Raw genomic sequence first — 12,792 nt, 5'->3', positions numbered from 1 at the left:
AAGGAGAAAGACAGAAAGAACACGTGGTTGTAGCTTTACTCATCTGTTTTCAAATTATTATTCTAGTAAAATTTTCTATAAAGATCTTCTTTCACTTATAAAAAGGCATGTTAGAAGACTACTGGGTAATTACCACACTTTTGTTTACTAGGGAATTGATCTATTGATTGTTTCTTGATTAATAATGACCTTGCCTTCTTGTATTAGTTCCTGGACATAGCCCTTTAAATTAGTATCATGCATTAAGTATGGTAAACATGTTTGATAAAAAATTAGATAATAATAAAGGATGGCTGATTTCTATAGGCTATGCACTACTTCTAATGCAATTTAAGATGTGCTTTATCTTATCTGTGCTTTTTAGGCAGCCTGGATTTTAAAAGCACGAGCACTAACTGAAATGGTGTACATAGATGAAATTGATGTAGATCAGGAAGGAATTGCAGAAATGATACTGGATGAAAATGCTATTGCTCAGGTTCCACGTAAGTACTGGTTTTTCAGTTAAGTAAATGAAAAGCCATTAGGAGGAGGAATACTCTCTATGTGTACTTTTTTATAATAAAAATAAGACACATACATGAAGCACGTGTATGCATGAAAAAATATTACCTCTATTCTGCCTTATAGTACAAAGGCACAATTATATTATCTTAAACTTAAGGTGTGAGATTGATGTATAACTATTTTTCAGTAGAAGCTATATTATGCATTTTAAAATATTTTATAAAAAGGCATTCTATCTGAGCTGCTTATCTAATGTATCAAAGATTGTTTATCTGAGAGTCTAAACACAGGAAGCATCCAAACAACAGAAGTGTTCTAAAAAAATGATAATTTGAAAACATCACTTCATTGTAATAATCGATGATTTGCTCTAATGCATGATGTGAGGTGATGGAGTGATTTGCTAGGCAGTGACTGTCCATCAGGATTGTCACAGTGGCCTAGTCCCAGCTTGCAGGTGTGCTGCTGTGAATGGTATTGGATGATTACCATGACATATGGTATCTTGCTGGTAATTTGTTAGTTGTGACAGTTATCAGTCATTTATATATGTTTGGAAGGTAATAGCTGTTTTAATGCTTCAGTGGAAATTGAGAAAAAAAGTACATATGTTTCATGTTAAGATGTCTTTTTTCCCTATCATTTTGCTCTTTTGGAGTTAAGATATCTAAATTCCAAATATTGGGGGTAACTGATCTTTTATTGGGAGAAGAAGATTATATGAAAAATAAACTATGAGTATAGAACTGTCATTTTGATGTGTTGGAGCTTTGGAGCCTGCCTGTCTTGAGTTTGAATGCTGGCTCTACTAACAGGTTGACCTGTTTATTTAAATCTCTAAGCCTTTGCTAAATGGGTTAGTACTACTACCTTGCAGAATTAGTGTGGAGATTAAATGTAATAACAAAAGTAACATGATAGGTACTCAATAAATATTAATCTCAAACACATTTTTCTAGATACATTTCCTGTTACTAATGTCTTTTTCACCAGGCTAGCACATTTGTGAAAATTGCGTTAGTGGACAGTTTTTACAGATCAATAAATAATATACAAATTGAATTTGCCATCTCATCTTATAGGTCCTGGAACATCTCTGAAACTCCCTGGAACTAATCAGACAGGAGGGCCTAGTCCAGCTGTCAGGTATGTTCAGTATACTCCTATTTCATTCCCTTTGCCACTAAATATTGACCGGGCTGCATGAGAATCTTCCTTTATTGATCTTCTTTGTATTTTAACAATTTACAATCTTCACAGGCCGATCACTCAAGCTGGAAGACCCATTACAGGTTTCCTTAGACCCAGCACACAAAGTGGAAGGCCAGGCACTATGGAACAGGCCATCAGAACACCCAGAACTGCCTACACAGCTCGCCCTATTACCAGCTCATCTGGAAGATTTGTCAGGCTGGGAACGGTAAATTCTGTCAGCTTTACATTGGCCTTGTATGACCAAAGTAATTTATGTTATGTTAATCATTTTTCACTATTTTTATAGTAGACAATTATATGGAAAATTTTTGAAGGTGATTCTTTTTACTTGTGTTGGCTTTATAATTTTATGCACATTAAACTCAATTTGTGTTTCGAGAAAGTTTCAGATTTCTTGTTCTATCATTTTTCCCCATAGGCTTCCATGCTTACAAGTCCTGATGGACCTTTTATAAATTTATCTAGACTGAATTTAACAAAATATGCCCAGAAACCTAAATTGGCAAAGGTATGTACTTCAAATTATTTTATGTTATGAAGTAATGTTCAAAATGTTATCATAACATTATAGGAAATGGATAAAAATTTGTGAAGAAAAGACCTTGTCTTGATTGAAATGGAAATATTTAATTATTCTAATATCTAAAATTTCTCTTAGTATTGAGTTAAGGAAAGTCAATCAGAAATAAAGCATATATACCATTATAATAGGAAATTCTTTTTCTCCTAATAAAGAACAGCGATTTATAACAAAGAAAGCAGATGTTACCCATTACCCACCATCTTTGGGTAATGAAGTTTAGGAGATCATTTGTGTGTGTGTGTATTTTTCTTTTTCAGCTTGGACTGTTCTCAGAAAAATAATTTTCTATCCTTGTAGGATTTTAGAACTGTCAAAAAGAAGATAAAAAAATGTTCTCTTTCTAATTAGTAATTAATCAGGCATCTCAATAAAGATTACTTGAGCCAGACAGCAGCAAGCCAACTACATTAGTACTTCTAACTATTAAATGCTCCTCTAAATTAAAGAGAAAGTGAGAGCAAGAGAAAAAGTGATAAGAGAGTGAGGAGGGAGAGGGAGAGGGAGAGAAAGGAGGATGTTCGTGACCTTTCCAGTACAGAAAAGTTTAGAGGTGAGCATGGAATAATGCAGAGCCAGGAGCAGTTAGCTTCTGGAAATTGGTGTAAGCCTAGCTCAGGTTTTTAGCTGTAATCTCTATGAATTCTGTGCACGAGTGCTGAGCTCATTCCTATTATCAGTTCTACTGGCGTTTAACATATTTAGTAAATATTAAACACTCTAGGGAAAATGAAAAAGGACACTAGCCATACAGACTTGAAATTTAAATCAGGGAAAGGAATGCCAGTTGGCAAACAAGGAATCAGACTATAAGAATGCCAATGATGTTTTTCTTTTTCTTTTTTTTTTTTAAATTTATTTATTTATTTACTTTTGGCTGTGTTGGGTCTTCATTTCTGTGCGAGGGCTTTCTCTAGTTGTGGTGAGCGGGGGTCACTCTTCATCGCAGTGCGCGGGCCTCTCACTGTCGTGGCCTCTCTTGCTGCGGAGCACAGGCTCCAGACGCGCAGCCTCAGTAGTTGTGGCTCACAGGCCCAGTTGCTCCGCGGCATGTGGGATCTTCCCAGACCAGGGCTCGAACCCGTGTCCCCTGCATTGGCAGGCAGATTCTCAACCACTGTGCCACCAGGGAAGCCCCCCAATGATGTTTTTCTTAATTTCTTATTTGATAGCAACCTAGTCAGCTTCACTTAGCAAAATCATAAAGTTTTACTTATTTCCCTTTCCTTTATGAGGAATATCTGATTCCTTATCTTTTTAGGCCATTTATTTGAGGTGGCTGAATGGCTACTTAATACCATTGTTGTTTTCTAACCAGGGAGTGTAGTCAGTAGAGGCATTTCCCTCAAATTAGGATGCTTCCAGGACAGACCTGGTCTATGTTACTAGATTTAGACGAACTAGATTTTGCACTTATTTAGTGTGTTGTAGAAATAATGCCAGGTTTCTCTGTCTTTGGTCCCCAACCTGCCTTGACTTATCCGGACTCATTTCTAATATTGGCATATTGCTTGGGGTGGCTGGTGACTCCTTGACACTGCCTTGGGTGTTATAACATCCTTTTCATGGCAGTGGTAACACCAACTGCTCTCATAACTTTTTTTTTTTTTTTTTTAATAAGAGAACAAATGGAGGATTAGAAATAGTTTTCTAAAGAGGGCCTCATCCTGATTTCTTTTTTCTTTTTTTGGTTGCCTTCAGGTCATCTCTGTTAATAATCTTGATATCTTTCAGGGGTGCTAGCCTCTTTGCAAGTATAAAATAATGGTGTTATGGACAAATGTAGTACCACCAAGAGGTAGTCTGGTAAATGCTTATTTATCCAGATAGGTTGGGGGCAGTATTAGAATAATGATTCTCAGCCCTGGCTGCACATAGAGGCATCTGCATATTAAGGAAAAACTCCCAACTTTACAGTTAAACTCTACTTTGTTTCAGAAAGAACTTCCAGATTTTCCCATGTCTAAAGTGTCATTATTAATTTCATAATCACTGTATAATACATGCAGTTTTATGACAGTCCTAAAGTTGGTCTTTTCATTTGTCTCTTTCTGATAAAATAGTATGTGTAATATGAAAAAAATAGTTGAATTATTTGAGCTTTCCAGTTCGTATTCTGTGAAAACAGGAATCAGTTATAAGTAGCCTTATTTTAAAATGAATGGTTATAACAAATGATGGATAGACCCTTTACTTATAAATCCCAGGCACTTTACAGTACTTTGTTATTTTGGTTCAATCTAGCTGCTGTCAAAACGGCCTTTGAGGGCTTCCCTGGTGGCGCAGTGGTTGAGAGTCCGCCTGCCGATGCAGGGGACACGGGTTCATGCCCCGGTCCGGGAAGATCCCACACGCTGTGGAGCGGCTGGGCCTGTGAGCCATGGCCGCTGAGCCTGCGCATCCGGAGCTTGTGCTCTGCAATGGGAGAGGCCACAACAGTGAGAGGCCCGCGTACCGCAAAAAAAACAAAAAAAAAAAACCAAAAAAACAAAAAAAAATGGCCTTTGAGTTTTTTGTTTTTGTTTTTTTTTTTTTTTTTTTTTGTGGTACGTGGGCCTCTCACTGCTGTGGCCCCTCCCGCCGCGGAGCACAGGCTCCGAAGGCGCAGGCCCAAAGGCCATGGATCACGGGCCCAGCCGCTCCGCGGCATGCGGGATCCCCCCAGACCAGGGCACGAACCCGCGTCCCTTGCATCGGCAGGCAGACTCTCAACCACTGCGCCACCAGGGAAGCCCGGCCTTTGAGTTTTGATATGACAATAAAGTACTTTGTTAAAATAAAATCTAATGTATTTTTTTGCATTTTTTTTCTTCACAGGCTTTGTTCGAGTATATCTTTCATCATGAAAATGATGTTAAGACTGTAAGTTTTGAATTTGCACTATTTTTTAATGTGATTTTTATGACTTTGGGGATTTAGATTCTGAAATGTTCTATTTCTTACCTTATAAACAGATGGAATTTTGAAGATTGGAGAATTACTGATACTTTCAAATCCACTGTCAGTTTCAGTAGGAAACTTTGTATAACTATAGAAGTCATAAGACTTGTGCCTGATCTATAGAGTAGTAGATCTCCATTAAAGGGCAAGATATAGGTAATTGAGAATGCTGCGTAGTATGTTTGTGTTAAAGTTTATTTTTTATACTAATAGTTAGCATTGATGATCCGTTTTCTTCTTTGGTCCATATAGTGATTATAGGTTTACTAATACGTGTATTTCTGGTCTCTTTGTAGTGTTCCCCATCTCCTCCCCTTTAAAATTTTATGATAGAAAATTTCAAACATGTGCAAGTGGAGAGTATAATGAGCCTGTATCAACCATCATCCAGCTTCAACAATAATCAATAATCAGTTGTCTTGGTAGCCTTTCAACAGAGAATTTTAAGGTTACATGCTCAGGACTTCTCCATTTGTGTCATTTTTCAACATGCTAATATGCAAATGAGCAGTAACTTCACAAATCTTGTCCAATCAAATGTAGTTAATTCTACAGTGTCTAATGATAGTATTTTCTGTCATTTTCTTATTCAAGGAAAAAACCTTATATATTAAGTATTCAGGAAGACAAAAGCATTTTTCTCAATTGTGTTTTCTATGTGTCAACCATTATGTTATGTACTAGGAAAACTAATAAAAATATGATATTTGTTCCTGCCTCTACAAGCCATGTAATCTAGCTGAGGAAATAAAATTGACATAATGAAACAGTTAAAAAGGTAATTGCCAGAATGTGAAATTGGTACCGAAGATCAAGGGGAAAAATCAGGGGATAATATTAGTAAAAATCCATAAAATCAGTAGGATTTTTTGGAAAGGGTGGGAAAAAATGTAAAAGAAGGGTAAAAACATGAGCAAGGTATGGAAAGAGAAATAAATAAACCACATTCTCAAAAATGGGGGTGTCAAAGAGACATTTTAGTGAAAGAAGTGACAGAACGTGATGCTAGATTTGGTATGGGAGACAAAGGAAAGACACAGCTCAAACTTGCCTCTTAAAGATGCTGGAAGAATGACCGTTTTACTAACAGAAATGGGATTATTAGGGAAGGACGTCAGTTTGTAAAGAAGCTGAATAATTCACTAGAAGGCATTTTTAGTTTGAAATTGTGAAAGGCTATCCAAGTGGAGATCACTGCATGTATTGGAAGCTGTGACACTAAAATATAGGGGTCCTGGGCCAGATACACAGAGTATGGGAGTTATCAATAATGAAGTGATAGTGGATGTGGTCACATCGAGAAAAGAGAAAGCTAAGGTTGGGGCAACTGAGAAACCGTGGACATTTCTGTAAATAAAAGTCAGTACATGCCATTTTCACTCAATATAAAGCTGGTCAGAGGGTTTCAGGGTGATATATAAAATCATGTAGTTACACTGTCATTAAAAAGAAACATTCAAATACCATCCCATTTTATAAATGAGTAAATATTTGTAATTACTAGAGTATCATAAAGCTATATTCTGACTTTTTGAAGATTAATTCTTTTATTGCAGAGACATTTATTCTTTCATCCAACATATTTTGAGCCATACAGTGTGCCAGGCACTGTTCTAGGCCCTGAGATTACAGAGTGAAGCAAGCAGACAAAATCTCTGCTCTTTTGGAGATTACGTTCCAGTTGGGCAAGGAATAGAGACAGTTAGCAAACTTAAAAATATATAAAATGTCATGGGATAAGCAGTATAAAAATAAAGCAGGGAAACCAGGTAAGAGAATAGATGACATGGGGGAAGATGTCCTTTTATATGGGCTGGGAGGTGGTCAGTGAAGTCTACTCTGAAAAGACATTTAAACAGAGACCTGTATGAAGGGAGACAAACCATATGGTTAGGTGGAGGAAGAGCACGTAAATCAGAGAGAACTTTAACTGCAAAGGCCCTGAATATTAGCATTCTTGGATTGTTTAAGGGACAGTGAGGAGGCCACTGTGGCTGGAGTGAGGCCTTTGAAGGGGAAGAGTTGTAGGCAATGGGTTCAGAAAGTTGACAGATCATATGCTGTTTATAGGTCATAGTGATGATGTCTTTATTCATCTTGAAGATGTTGTTCTGCATCTTGGCATTTACATAATTTTGTTGAGGAATGTTGTTTTTTCAGCTACATTGAAAAAATAGAATTTGTTCTATGGAAAACTGTATTTCTGCCTTTGAGTTCTTGATAACTTCCTTCCTCTCCCTTCTTGGGGCAGTATTGGCAATGTTGACAAACTGAAGGGGCGTGTGGGTTGGTGATTCTGGAATCTTTATTTCCATATGCTCTTTAATTTCGTCATGCTGAAGTTGTCGCAACTCTAACAATAGTGAAAGGATGACTGTTTTTTAAACTTTAGAGGTTGGAGCACTATTACTTAGGAAGGTCACTGGGATGCCCAGGTGGATATATTCACAAACATGTTGTCGAGATCTGCCAAGGTTCCCTTATGGACTTTTATAAACTTACGCCTTTTATTATTATTACGCCTTTTATTAATAAAGACCTTCTAGGTCTTTATTAATATCTAGATATCGGGTTGATTGACTTATTCAAAGATCCTTAAATATAAGTATATAGTAATTTATTTTAAAAAACCGGGGAAGACTTTAAAGAAATATAGCTCTCTGTAACCTCTTTAAAATTTTAAAATGTTAATAGCTTTTAATTATGAATCTTATTACTATGACAGTTTTGTTTGGTTCTTAAGTTATTTTCAACGTAAGTCAGAAGTAAAGAATAGAATTAATTCAGTCAACAAATAATTCTTGAGGGCCTCTTAACCGCACAATGACATTGCAGAACAACAGAGATGTGTTAAGAAGTGGATGCCTGTCCTCGGGGAATTTAGAGTCCATTTGAAATAGTCACAAGTGGTTTTGTCTAGTGCAGCCCCAGTCTTCAAATGAAGAGTGATCATTAATATGTAATTTTTTTGACCATTTTTATTCTACATCAGTAATCATATTAATTTCCTTAATTGGTTTAGACAAACTTGTGGGTCCTACATAGGAACCATATCTGAAAGCAAAATCAGCAGCCTGTAATCAGCACTAGGTCTAATCTTGGAAAAATTAGAAGGTGTAAAAAAAATTTAGAATGACATTTTTCTGAAAAATAGAAGGCCTGTTATATTAAACATGAAAGTGAATCTGATCTATTCGCTGGAACAGGTCTTTTAAAGGATTAAGTTAAAATGAATATATTCAGATATTTACAATTTACTCCTGAACTGAGCTGATTGAAATATGGTTCTCTGGTATTTCCAGAGATAATGATAATTGAAATTATACTTTTTTTCTTCATTTTTCACTTCCATTTTTACCTCTTGCTTGGGGAAAAAAAGAAAAATAAGCATATGAACATAGTGTGTAGTGTGCTTTTAATTTCCATAGCTTTCAAGTAAAGGTGTTGATTTTTCAAGTCCATTAGAACCTCAGCATGGTGACACCATTCCTTTATAAATAGTTTGCATATTTAGAAGTCTCCCCTGGAGCGAGGGAAGATGGGGAACACAAGGAAAGTTATTTATTTTGCAGTAGGAGATTCAAGGAGCTCTTCTGGCATTCATTTCAGAAAAGCGTTAATATTAAGAAATGGGCAATAATATGGGATGCATTCTGAGATTATAGAACTGAAAATCTAAGAGTTACTTTAACTGAGCTGTTGGATATCATCATGATGTTAACACTGACTAAAGAATAAAAGGTTTTCAACCTTAAGAGCAAGAATAACAAGTATTATTAAAAAATCGGAATTCTTTTTAAACTAATAACCTGAGTTTTTATTCACCAAATCTTTATATGAGCTTCAGATTTCTGTGAGCTTTGAATTTGTATAAAGATTGATTTACTTTCCTCTTTGTCCAAATGGTTTCCACTTTTTTGGTATAGAATCCTAATTCCTAATGAGATGTCTCTTATCTGATCTTAAATAATCACTAGAAGGAACAAACTAGAAGACGTTAGAGAGAAAGGGATAAACACATGTAAAATGCAAAAGCAGTTAAGAAGATCTTTTTCAGTCTGCAGCGAAGGAAAGTCTGACCTTTAGAATTACTGGCATGTGAGGTAATGTCAGAATAATGGAATGATGGTTGTTAAAAGACGGCGGTTACCCAAGTACCCCAGCTCCTTTCACTCTTCTTCATGACCCTGTTTTCAAACCTTTTTCTATCTGCATACTTGATCTTTCTTTATTTCTCTACACCTGTCGTTAAAGTGGGGCCTGCAGTTGGGCCTGCCTTACGTGGTAAAGGCTTGACTCCCACTGGTTTTGGAGGCATTTTGGTTGGGAGAGGGTAAAAACTGACGGATTTTTAAATACCATTTTCGTACCTTGTATATTAAAATTGTATTCAAATAGACTGTACATCTGCTTCCCTTTGATCACTGTTTACTTCTCATCTGCTGTCAGTCCTCTGGTCTGGAACTGATTATTTAGGGAAGATTGGTGGGGCCATCTGGAGACATGAGCAGCTTGAGTTTCTGTCTGATTTCTAATGCATGTTTTGATTGATGCTAATTATATAGTTTATTTCATTATTTTTTGTTTCTGTTTATTGTTAGAAAAGAAAATCCTAATCTAAAATGAATTGTTTTTCAAAGGCTTTGGATTTGGCTGCCCTTTCCACAGAGCATTCTCAGTACAAGGACTGGTGGTGGAAAGTGCAGATTGGAAAATGTTACTACAGGTAAAATTTTGATTATTTGGAAAAGGCTTAGAAGCAGCAACATATTTTAGAGTCTCAAATCTGGTAACCTTTTCTGGGGGATAGATTTCCTCACGAAGAAAGGAGAACTGTGTCTTTGGCTTACGTGAGGAAGCATTTACTTAGCAATCACATGATGGCACTAAGAACTGACACCTTTAGAATAGTAAAATTTTAGAGCTGGGAAGGGGAAACTTTGAGACCATCACATCCAACACTCCTTTTCAGATGAGGAAGCTGAGGCCAGAGAGAGGTTGTGATTTGCATCAGGAACTAGTCAGTAACAGACCCAGGACTAGAATCGAGTCTGTTCGTTCTCACGCCACTCCTCTTGGCTCTCAAGTCTTTCCTCCCTCCCTCCCTCCCTCCCTCCCTCCTTCCTTCCTTCTTAATTTTTATTGGAGTATAGTTGATTTACAATGTTGTGTTAGTTTCAAGTGTGCAGCAAAGTGAATCAGTTATGCATACACATATATCCACTTTTTTTTTTTTAGATTCTTTCCCCATCAAGTTTTTATTTCTACTGATGCCTCACGTCTGTAAAGTGCTTTATAGTTGAGATAGCTTGTCCACACATTACATTATCTCACTTAAATCTTATGGCACTTTGGATATAGTTGCTATTATTAGCCCTTTGTCCAGATGTGAGAAACTGAGCCTCAGAAAGATAAAGTGACTTTCCCAAATTCATGTAGCTAGTATGTGACAGAACGAGAATTTGAGCTGAGCTTTCTGATGCCAGTTCTTTTACTATTTGCACAATCCCATGGTGTTTCTCTAGGATCTAAATAGTCTTACACTAATTTACTTAATGTTTAAACACATTTTTAAGCAAATTAATTGAGAGATAAAAAAAGTTGTAATAATTTATGCATATTATATAGCAACTGGTAAATAGGATCTGAAATGATTGCTTGATATTGAAATGCACTTGGAGCATTTGAAAAATAGTGACAAATGAAAAATTATATTTTATAAAGATAAATATGTCTTTTATTATTCAAAAACAAGGTAGACTAGGTACTGTGAGTATCCTTCGATGGTTATTAACTTTAGTTATTAGTTAAACACTGTGAGGAAAAGGAAATATATAAATAGAATAAAAAGGATGCTTATTCTTCTACTATTGAAATTAAGACTATTTTCCATTTAGATATTTCACATAGAACTCTGAAGTATTTTTTCCTACTGTTAGATTGAGGAAGTATTTTCTGCTAAAAGGTAATTTTGGACAATTATAACATTAAACTCTTATGAATATAATTTCTGAAGACAAGCTTGAAATCTTGAGCTTCTAAGCAAAACTCTCAGAAATCTATAATAATGAAAGAAAAGCACAACTTGGATTCCTCTGCCATCCATATAAGATGGCATTTAAATGAGTATATTTTGTCATATTAATTATTGTTCTCCTCTGTTCCTTAATAGCTTCTTGTCTTATTATGTATTCAGCATTCATTCATTTATTCATTTGCTCAAATGGCTTACATTTGAGTGGAGGAGAGAGAACAGGAAACAATTATAAATGTGGTTCCCATTATGATAGAAGCAAGTGCAGGGTGCAGTGGGAGCCCAGAGAAAGATGTTAAGGATGGATTGCCAGAGGATGTAGCCCCATGTTGACTTCTGTCTCTTTGCTCCTGATCATTAAGTTCTACTGGTTCTTCCTCTGCAGTATCTCTTACAGTTGCTCCACTGCTACCCATTCCCACTCCAGTGCTTTAATCCTGGCTTTTAGTGTGATTTGTTTGAATTGCTACATTAGGTACTTATCTGGGTTTTCTGCCTCCATTTTCTTGTCCCATCAATCCTTCCTGTATACCCCACTGTCAGAGTAACTGTTGCAAAAAAAACAGCTCTTGTTGGATTCTTTGGTTAATCTCCATTATCTCTGAAATGAAGTCTGGATTTTAAGTGTGGCACCCATGACTTTGTCCCAGTCTACAGCTTTTCACTTTTCTGTTACTTCTCTCATTCCTTGTTGTGTTTTCCTTTTCAATTAAACCCAACAACTCAGCACTCCCCTGACATGCTGTGTACTTTCCTGCTTGTGTGCTTATGCTGATAGTTTGCTTCCATCAGAGATATTCCCTCACCCCCACCCCATCCTATCTAGCTGTCAAAATCCTGCCTGTTACTTCCCCGCTGAAACTTAGTTTGCTCCTCCGCTGTGCTCTCAAAACACTTTTTTTCTCATTGGCCATAATGCAATTAAATTTATTTTAAAATATGTTTTGTTTCAATCTTTACTGGTGCCTTCAGAACATGGTTGTTATCTTCATTTTTGCAACTCCTTACCATCATTAAATGTGCATGCAGTTGATCCTTGACAATGTTTATTGAATTAAATTGGAGAGAACAAGTTGACAGTTGGTGGAGATCATCTCTGGACTCTGATTCTTTGATATTGTCCTGTATTTGTGAACTTGACTGATGTTTTCATTATTCCTAGACTTTCTTTACACATGGTGGCCACTCCATTTCCTCTGCACAGGAACCCATGTGATAAATTCCTTTTTGATAGGGCTAGAAGAAATGATCTCTTAAGGGTACAGTAATAAAACACATATGACTCATTCTTCTTTCCTTTCTTTGGTTTCCAGGTGGTTCAATAGCTCTGATTGCTTGTTTGCTTTTTAATTTGTTTATTCTCCATTTTTTTTAAAAAATCTATTTCTGTTTTCATATTCTTATTTTACATGTATCTTGTTATTGTAATCCCTTTTAAATCATTTTTCGAAAGAGACAACTTAGTTATAAATATAGACTCTCATGGATAATTAGGTGTTCATGGAATTCAGTGACT

General features: G+C 36.2%; 1 protein-coding gene across 1 annotated transcript in view; it reads left to right on the top strand.

Moving 5' to 3' along the window:
• TTC8 (tetratricopeptide repeat domain 8) overlaps positions 1–12,792 on the top strand; it is a 51,393-nt gene that overhangs the window by 15,052 nt on the left and 23,549 nt on the right. The window contains exons 2-7 of the mRNA XM_082834700.1: positions 365–485; positions 1,590–1,653; positions 1,768–1,927; positions 2,141–2,230; positions 5,120–5,164; positions 9,883–9,968. Coding sequence (XP_082690826.1) covers positions 365–485; positions 1,590–1,653; positions 1,768–1,927; positions 2,141–2,230; positions 5,120–5,164; positions 9,883–9,968 — 566 coding nt within the window. The remainder of the gene's footprint in view (positions 1–364; positions 486–1,589; positions 1,654–1,767; positions 1,928–2,140; positions 2,231–5,119; positions 5,165–9,882; positions 9,969–12,792) is intronic.

Source organism: Leucopleurus acutus (genome assembly GCF_964270905.1).
Source record: "Leucopleurus acutus genome assembly, chromosome: 1".
Lineage (NCBI taxonomy): Eukaryota > Metazoa > Chordata > Mammalia > Artiodactyla > Delphinidae > Leucopleurus > Leucopleurus acutus.
This window is presented reverse-complemented; position numbering and strand designations above follow the sequence as displayed.